Source organism: Scophthalmus maximus, chromosome 3 (assembly GCF_022379125.1).
Source record: "Scophthalmus maximus strain ysfricsl-2021 chromosome 3, ASM2237912v1, whole genome shotgun sequence".
NCBI classification, from domain to species: domain Eukaryota; kingdom Metazoa; phylum Chordata; class Actinopteri; order Pleuronectiformes; family Scophthalmidae; genus Scophthalmus; species Scophthalmus maximus.
Genome location: NC_061517.1, coordinates 17,289,253 through 17,298,035, shown reverse-complemented (window position 1 = coordinate 17,298,035; position 8,783 = coordinate 17,289,253). Strand labels below are relative to the sequence as shown.

Below are 8,783 nucleotides of genomic sequence, written 5' to 3'. Positions count from 1 at the left end.
TCCATCTGTAGGGGAACAGGGATACATACAGAATGAATCCTTTGAAAAATTAGGAATAAAAAAAATACAAATACAAATGAGCAGCATTGGCTTATGGGTCTGGGTAATAAAATAATAATAATAATACAGCATTGAAATTGTCTAAATTGATGGAGAAGAGTTGGCATTAATACCACTTTGAACAATCTCGTCTCAAACGCCTTTGGCATTGCAAAGCGGAACTGTTGTTCTGATGAGACGAGAGGGGAAGGATTTCCAGGTCGCACCGGGTTGTTGCTTACATCTTTCAGAACAGTAACTGCTCCGGTGAGTGTCTTCTCTCATTAATTGAACTCTGTTGTGCCACAGCGAGCCCTCGGCGACAGACAGCACGCGTTAAGAGAAGACGTTTCCTGCCATGTAACCAGTGTCGGACAGTAAAACGCGAGCGTTGTAAACATTGTGTTTTAAAGGCCTTGGCGGCTAACGTTAGCCGCACAGTGCTAACACCATTCTATAACATAAACCGTTGCCAGTGAGTTAGCAAGACGGCTACAGACACTAGCACACCAACTTCCTCATCGCCGACAGACAGACAGTGATTCACGTGTTCTTCGTTTCCTTGTTGCTGCCTGTCTGTCAGACAGACCTTATGGTCGTCGTCCCCTGACTTCTGTCAAAGCCGTCACAGGCGTCGTTTGCGGTAAGAATGTAGAAGCTTGTGTTAACAGCGAGTTAGCTTCGAGTAAGCTAGTGCGAAGCTAAGCAGCCCACAATTACGTCACATTAAAACAATATCTGCTATTTATTGGTGGCAACATCTGTCCCACACAAACAGCAGCTGGTACATGATGCAGCAGATTCAGGTCTGGACCAGTGACACGTCAAGTCTCGACCCGCAGCATGAACATGTTGCTGCTCATCATCTGTTGTGACCCCTCCTCAGGATCTACAGTTTCCAGTTTTGATGGTCACTGTCCCGGCATCATTTAGGAGACTAGGAGACAAACCATAGGAGAAGCTCATACATCCACTGCAGCAGCGCTCCCTTTTGTTGTTTCTGGCTGTGTTTAATGGCAAATCGGTGTGCAGGGCTACTTTGTGGCAAAATCTATCAGTCAGAATTTTATCTTCAATGTGATTATGTACCTTAAATTTTCCCCCTGTTTTGTTTTGTTTTATCGCATAAACACTTTCAACTGAAATTCCAGCAAATTTACTCCACTACAATATAGATAGCGCAACATACAAGTACATGTAAAATGTTTCATACATAGTATCCATCCCTATAACTGGGTCGAGCCTCAAATGTCAGGAGTAACACACACACACACACACACACAAACACTCATAGAGCGCGCAGGGTAATGTAGACTTTCAGAGATTTCCTGATTTAAATTATCTTTTAGCTATGGAATATATTTTATCAAGGTATAGACCTTTATTTAACACTTATGCATTGAGCAAGGAGAATGTGTTACAACACATTTATATTCTATTTACCAAGGTGAAAGTGGGGAAAAGGTTATTGTATCAGTAGCAAAACCCAGGTATTCTATTGGCACTGGTTCACTATAGAGAATTTTCAAATGAGACCTATCCCTACTAAGCAGTGGTACATGTCAACACGCTTTTGGCACATGGTAGCATACGATATGTTAAATACAATTAAATATGGATCTAGAAAGCACAGCTTCATCCTCTAACATGTTCTCTTTCTTCACCAGCAGGTGGAGGGATGAGTCTCTCCCCTGCGATTGGCACAGAAGTGCCAGAAATGGCTAATGGAGTTGTTATACCCGTGGTTTCGGAGAACGGCCCTCATGTTTCACTCTCCGTGAAGTGTGGGGGTAGCAGAGCAACCTGTCCTGGGGAGGCATCAGAGGACGGCTCCCCCGGACACACAGACAACCATGTTTATGATGGTGAAGGTCGCCTGGATACAGCCATGGCCATCAATGAGAGAATCTCTAGTTTATCATTGCACACCCCGTGGGTGACAGAGCCCTCCCTCTCCACAGACACATGCACAGGAGACTCAGAATCAGGATCCATCAGCAGAGACATTCCCGGGGCCGCTAACGCTGTCGAGCCTCCTGGTGCAGCTCTGCTGTGGGACTCGGCACAAACCAAAGACTCATCTCAGCACGAAGGCCCCGTCTCCCCGGACAGACAGCAGACAGAGGCAGAAACCTTAGACGGAGGTACCGACAGCCGAGAGGAGGATGAAGATGAAGAAACGGAGAAACAGGAGGAAGAGGAGGAGGATGAGAAGAATGAAAACAAGTGGAGGACTCCGTATGCAGGAGGGAGAACAAAAATGAACGTGAGTTGACTGAAGGATTATCTTTCTGACATTTCAACTTTATGAGAGCGCGTTCAGCGGAGAGCATCATGGGAATGAGATTTACAGTCAACAGATAGATTTTGCATGATCTGAACTAAAGCCAGTGCAAATGGTGCCTGACTGCTTTTAAACTCTCTGCTGAGACAGTGTGCTTCACATAAAGTATGTCATGTTGAACTAGTACATGGAAAATTTGAAGGTGTGACAGGAAGCTGTTACAAAGAGGAAAAGCAATGTATGATCTTTGTTTCATAATAATTTGTCAGTGTGATTTATTTAAGCAACAATTTAACTTCTCTTTTTCACATCCTCTTGTTCTCCATTTTTCATTCACCTCCTCACCAACTTTTCAGTCTTCACAACACTACTCCTCCTCAGCTCCTGGTCCCAGCACCTCCTCCTCTTCCTCTCCCCCGCCTCCTCTTCTTCCCTCAGATGACGCCCCCTGCCCTCCGCATGTCATGGCCCAGGTCTGGGTTCGCAACGTCCGGGGGATGCAGGATAGCAAGAGCCTGGATGAAATTAGCCAAACATGTGGAGGTAGAAATCTGTCAAACAGATGATGTCTTCTCTTAACTCGCCTGAAATGATAACATAACACACACAATCTCATGGGGCAAATCAATAAGGTTAAAGAAAAGTAGTGGAATTTGTTACTCTAAGAATCTTTAAACGAGTCAGTGATTAGCGGCAGTATTTCATAACCTTATTTAGCTGGTATTGGCATATTCTCTGCAGGCAGTGTGTGTGCCAGGGGCGGGGGCAGAGGTGGCCAGTCAGAGGGCAGACGGGCCACAATTTCCTCAGCTCTGGAGCTAGAGGGGACGGTCAGCCAAGAGGGAGACCTGACTCACTTCATCACTAAGAACCTGGAGCAGAAGATCAAGATGAGCTCCAAGCCCAGTCTGGACTGCAGTGACTGTGAGTTTGGCATAGAAACAAACTCAATTAATTATTTTAGTACTTTAATTCAAAAGCCAGATAGTTGAAGATTCACAATGGTTTCAAATTAACATCTTTTTTTTTGCAGTCCTTAAAGGGGCTTTTAAGCGATTTTGGAGAGAGATTGTTTGTTGTAGATTTTTTGAATGCACTGGTCGGGGTTCGAATCCACATGGGAGACGGATTACCACGAGGCCAAAACCCCTCAGTCATAGCGTCTGCTTCAATTTACACAGCCAGGGCTTCACCGAAAAAACCTGATTTATTTTGGGCGCACAGACCTGGCAGCTAGCGGACCGTGAGGAAATATTCATTGAATTTTACAAAAAGTGTATAGGATTAAAATTCGCTTATTGCCCCTTTAAATGGGGACAATGTTATAGGAAAGTGAGCTTGTATTTCTCTGTTTGCATCAGAGAATATGTGTGTAAATTCTACATGCAGTATATATTGTGTCTATGTATTGAGTTGTTTCGTGTTGTTTTTGACATGCGCGTTAGAAATGTGCGCATACAGCAAATGTACAGATAGAGAGGTGTACTAACAGAGTGCAGTGCCTGAGGCAGCATCCATGCCGACTTTCGATGTGAGGGTCTCAAACAGATGAATGGTATTTTCCTCTGCGGAGGGAGGTGTCAGAAATGGCATTTCAGCAGGTTGATAGCGTTGTTGTAGGCAGTGGTGCTAAAACTGCAGTGCAGGGTGTCTGACTCTCAGCCAGTGTTCGCCTGCAGAGGCCAACAGGCCCAGTCGGCCACTACTCACTATTCATGCACAGAGGTGATGTATGAATGTGTGTGTGAATGGTTGAATGTGACTTGTACTGTAAAAGCACTTTGAGTGTTCAGTAAGACAAGAGAAGCTCTAAATAAATACAGTTGATTCACCATTTACAATGCAGCAGCATTGTCCGGTTAGGCTGATCCATTCAAATAGTTTTTCATCAGATTTGCGACATTTCATGTACATCCGTTTGTTTCACAAGTGTCTATATTCTTTGACCTTGATTTATGGTAAAAGCTCTGAACTATTGTTTGCTGAAACAATCAGCAAACAATAGAATAAAAGAATAGATTAGATAAACACAGACGATTGCAGCAGCAAGAAAATATAAACCCCATCAAAATGAGCTAATTAAAATGAGCTGGTTGTCGAACAAATAAATGTGGGCCAGTGGTTGGACACACTTTCCTTCAAACAAGGAGATCACATGTTTGCCCACAGTATCTTAACCAGCTTACTTATTTATAGAGTCATCTATGGGGGGACATTTTTAACCAAATTAAAATGATATATAGATACTCTCACTTTGCCCTTGCTCTCTCCATTTGACTTGTTCAAGGCAGATTGATTGTGGATGCAGAAACTCAACCCCAGAAATTGAAACAGAGTATTTCCCCTAAATCTCCCATATAAAGCATTAATTACGGAATGAATGATATCCCCTTTGTAAAGTTCAGCAGGTTGACCCGTCGTCTGTCCATTAGCAGCCATCTGTCTTGTCAAATTTTCCAGGAGAAAGACAATGAACCGCTGCCCTTCATTCAGAGAGAAATCCCCCCTGGATTAGAGCGTCAGCGACCACTCAATTTAAACACAGGAACCGAGTCAGTGTGCCCTCTGCGGCAGCTCGTTCCTTCTACCTGCTCATTCAATTAGGATGGATGAATCACAGACTTTGTTTAGACTGCGGGGATTTATTACGGAGGTCTGGTTGCTCCCGAGTAGGAATCTTTTTTTCAGAGATGGAAACTTGTTTCTTTGGCCCACTGGCCACCCGGGTTTTGTGTATTTCGTGATGTGATGACTTGAGGCACGGATGTTCTTAAGTGCCAGAGTTTGTTTGAACAGGTGCAGGCGGGCTTTGTATAAGAGCAGGTGTTTTTTCTTCGATGGCAATGGTTCTTCGGTTGCTCACGTCAGTCAGTCAACAGAAGATTAATCATCAACAGTTTTCATCCTCGTTTTTCATTAATTGAGCAAAATATCCAATTATTAGCTGGTTCCAGCTTCTCAAATGTGAGGATTTGCTGCCTTCATCCTTATAAATGAAACAACCTGGGTGTTGGTATTGTTATTCAAACAAAATAAGCTCTTGTGATGGGCCTTTTTAGACTATTTTGTTTTACATTTAATAGATTTTACTTTGAATAGCCAAAAAAGAATCATTGTAAAATAGGGCTGTTTCCAAAAAACCCAAGATGATGTTTTGTTTTGTCCACACACCAAAGATATTCAGTTTACTGTCATAGAGGAGCAAAGAAACTAGAAAATATTCACATTTAAGAACCTGAAATCAAAGAATTTTCACTTTTCTTTCATAAAAACTACTTGAACCGATTAAACGATTATCAAAATGGTTGCCGATTAATTTAATAATAGATAACTAACAATTTACTGATTAACTGTTGCAGCTCTATTGTAAAATAACCTTATTCATGTATATTATGCATCCAATCTAATTATATTTCTCACCAGCGGACTGCTCGGGGCCCATATACCGAAGTCGGGGGTCGTCACGGAGACCAGCTGATATCCCACCCATTGATACTGCTGTCCTATTGGACCTGCAGAGACACACACAGGAAGTGGCGCACAGTGTGGAGATGATGATGCGGAGCCTCAATGGAACCATCCAGAATGTAAGTCGTCACCTCTCTGCCGTCACACGACCCTGGTGCAGATTGTATTCAGTTTCACAGTTTATTTGCACTTTGTGTACTTTGAAGATGTAAATGCACGTATGCAGACAACTCTCTCTCACTCACATTAACTTTCTTCTTGTCTCTCACACTCACGTACATATACATTTCTCACCCGAACGTCTTTTTTGTTTTGTCTGTCTGTGTAATCGATTGATTCTGTCGATCTGTCTGTTCATCCAGATGACAGCTCTGAGTGTGGGCTACATCCAGACCTACAGAGACTCAGTTGACAGCCTGGGAGAGTCTGTGGACATGAGTATAAAGGTGACCTCTAATCAGATAGAAAGTCACAAACTTCTACATCGGGGGCCACAGGGGGCGACCCAGTCAAAGCTTTAATTCTTGTCATGTGGAAAACAAAGAATTCCCTTCCCACTGTCCATCAGTCACTTCACTGACGACAATGTCAATAGTCAGTTGTGCTTGATTCACCCTCGGGGCTTCGTTAATGGCGTCGTCAATAACGTGAGCACAAGTGATGGACAATGTGTGGGATCCTTCTGTTTTCGTTCCAAGTTAAGCTATTGATCAAACCGAACACCATGACTTTTTGGGGAAAGACCTTTTTTGAAATTGCAATTCTTGTCATGTTTCTAAAGTTTTAACTTTGTCTGAAGTGGCTGAGGTCCACTGCATATGAAAACATCAGCTTTTCCATCAAATGCCTTATATTTTTGCCCCCCACAGGGCATGTACACGCTGATGGCTCGCTGCGAGGAATTGGATCGCTCCATGCAGCCCATACACACCCTGGCATCACAGATCCGTGACATCAAACGCACCCTGGACGCTCTGGAGGCGATTTGCAAGTAACCTGCATGTCTGGTACGAAAAAAACACTCCAGCCGTAAAGATCCATCATTGCTGTCAGCAAGTAACTCCACCCATGTGCAGGTACCACACACACACACACACACTGCAGCGAAGATGAAGTGCACCTCTGGAGTCCTGGAACCACTGTTAGTAGGCATGCTGGATGACTGACGCCCATAGTCCCTCCGCTTGCTCATTGTTTGAAGGTGACCATGTGTTGTGAGGTCTCAAATGAATTGCGCTTGATTCGCTCTCGGGTTTGAGCTTTTTCCTTCTTTTTTAAAATTTTTTTTTAAAGAAACTTCACTTCCTCTAATGAAATCTCACAAAAAAAATTTTTTTTGGAGACACTTGGCCAAGTGCCCTGAACACATAGACACACACACAAAGATGTGTGGGGGTAGACGCCCTCTCTTCATACTCTCCTGGAGGAATTGTGATGTTATCCGTCCAGCCCGCTTGGTTCAGATTGCACTAACCTCTCCTCCCCATACGGGGGGGATGTTTATCTCTCTGTGTCTTTCTCTGCTTATGAAGAGAGACCAGTCCGAACTGCTCAGAAGACAGTTACTCTTGCACAGTAACTGAAAGTCTGTTTTTTTTTTTAATCTTATGCAACAAGGATCAGATTCTTTCACTGAAGGCTAAATGAGTTGACCAGAGAATCACATCTGTCTGTCTGTCTTTTTTATTTATTCAGTTTCTCGTGCATGCGTTTCCAAAAGAAACAGTGCTTCTGTGTCACTGAGCAGCACTGCCAGCTTCCTCCACTGGTGGCCACTGACCAGCTCCATGGGAGCAAGTGGAATTTAAGTCTGTCAAGAGTTATGAGAGTGATTCATTTAACTGTCCATTAATTTTAAAAGACAAAAAAAAAGGTCAGGCGGCCTTTAAATTACACAGGTGCTTCTCTGATTTGTTTGTCTAGCACCATTGTCATTTGGGCTAAGACATCAGTTCTCTGTGAATGCAATCCAATGCCATGTTCAGTGACTTTAAATATTTGAAAAGCTTCAGGTGTTCTGATGTATGTATCTGTATGATTTTGATTCTAATCTGAGGTGAAAAAACTTCATGCAAGGCAGATAGATTTAACCAACCCAAAGTTTTTTCCATGGAATTTGAATCCACTGAAAGTCGTTTCATTTGCTGCCCTTTTTCATTTCTAGCTAACATTTTAATCCGTGTCAATAAGTGGATCGTGTTGGTTCCAGTTTCGTTCAGCCATTTTAAAGAAATAAAATACCCATTGGTGAAGCTCAATTTCAAAACAATGCATTCAATTATTCTTGAAGAATAGTTGTAGGCACTAGGCCAGGGACTTAAAGGAGACATATTATTTCAATTTTTCTCGTCAGTAGTCGGGCCGATGCTTCTGTACCATCGTGATATCACCATTGGTATGGAAGTGCATAAGGCTCGCCTTGTGGCTAGTCTGGCAAGCCCCCAGCAAAGCCAGGTACAGCAAGAGTGAAGGCCGACATTTCCTACATGCGCTGGAAGCAGTTGACCAATCACAACAGAGTGGGTCAGCTGGCCAATCAGAGCAGACTGGGCTTCATTGGGAGGGAGGGGCCTTAAAGAGACAGGAGCTGAAACCAAGTGTTTCCCGACAGAGTCTGTAAAGAGGAGCTCCAGGACTGGACAGACTGAGTAAACTGATGTGTTTACTGAACATTGGAGCATTTAAACCTTTTCAAATAATAACCAAAATTAAAATCATCAACCTGAAAATGTCTCATTTAAATTTGCTGTTAAACATCAACTGTTTATGAATAAGCTTGAGGTTTTGGCTGAAAATTTAGGTTTTACTCTAGGTAAATGATACCTTAATTTAGACCAAAAATCGACATGTATTTATTGCGTTGACTACATGTGTATTTAAATGTTAGGAAATCTCTTTATCGAACTTGAATGAACGGCCACAGAGAAATCACACAAACACCAGATCAGTTACTGTGCAGCGTGCCATAGGTTTTTGTTTACTTCAAAATGGA

At 42.9% G+C, this 8,783-nt stretch overlaps 1 protein-coding gene across 5 annotated transcripts; it reads left to right on the top strand.

The window, feature by feature from the left end:
* The first annotated feature begins 214 nt into the window (after positions 1 to 214).
* On the top strand, positions 215 to 8,049 carry borcs6 (BLOC-1 related complex subunit 6). Of its 5 annotated transcripts, XM_035645164.2 has the most exons (8): positions 215 to 306; positions 1,707 to 1,904; positions 2,001 to 2,305; positions 2,680 to 2,866; positions 3,065 to 3,247; positions 5,747 to 5,910; positions 6,154 to 6,237; positions 6,661 to 8,049. In XM_035645164.2, the coding sequence occupies exons 2-8, from the start codon at positions 1,718 to 1,720 to the stop codon at positions 6,784 to 6,786; spliced, it is 1,236 nt and encodes a 411-aa protein (XP_035501057.1). In that variant the 5' UTR covers positions 215 to 306; positions 1,707 to 1,717; the 3' UTR covers positions 6,787 to 8,049. The 5 variants fall into 5 exon arrangements, with proteins under 5 accessions (XP_035501057.1, XP_035501053.1, XP_035501054.1 ...); XM_035645160.2 differs by having other exon boundaries at positions 1,707 to 2,305; XM_035645161.2 differs by having other exon boundaries at positions 233 to 306; positions 1,710 to 2,305.
* The last annotated feature ends 734 nt before the right edge of the window (positions 8,050 to 8,783 follow it).

Bases quoted from the DNA above. Each gene is read 5' to 3' on its own strand.
- borcs6 (XM_035645160.2), top strand. From the start codon at position 1,718: ATGAGTCTCTCCCCTGCGATTGGCACAGAAGTGCCAGAAATGGCTAAT. The intron at 2,867-3,064 runs GTAGAAATCTGT...TATTCTCTGCAG, and splicing joins AATTAGCCAAACATGTGGAG to GCAGTGTGTGTGCCAGGGGC. The intron at 3,248-5,746 runs GTGAGTTTGGCA...ATTTCTCACCAG, and splicing joins CAGTCTGGACTGCAGTGACT to CGGACTGCTCGGGGCCCATA.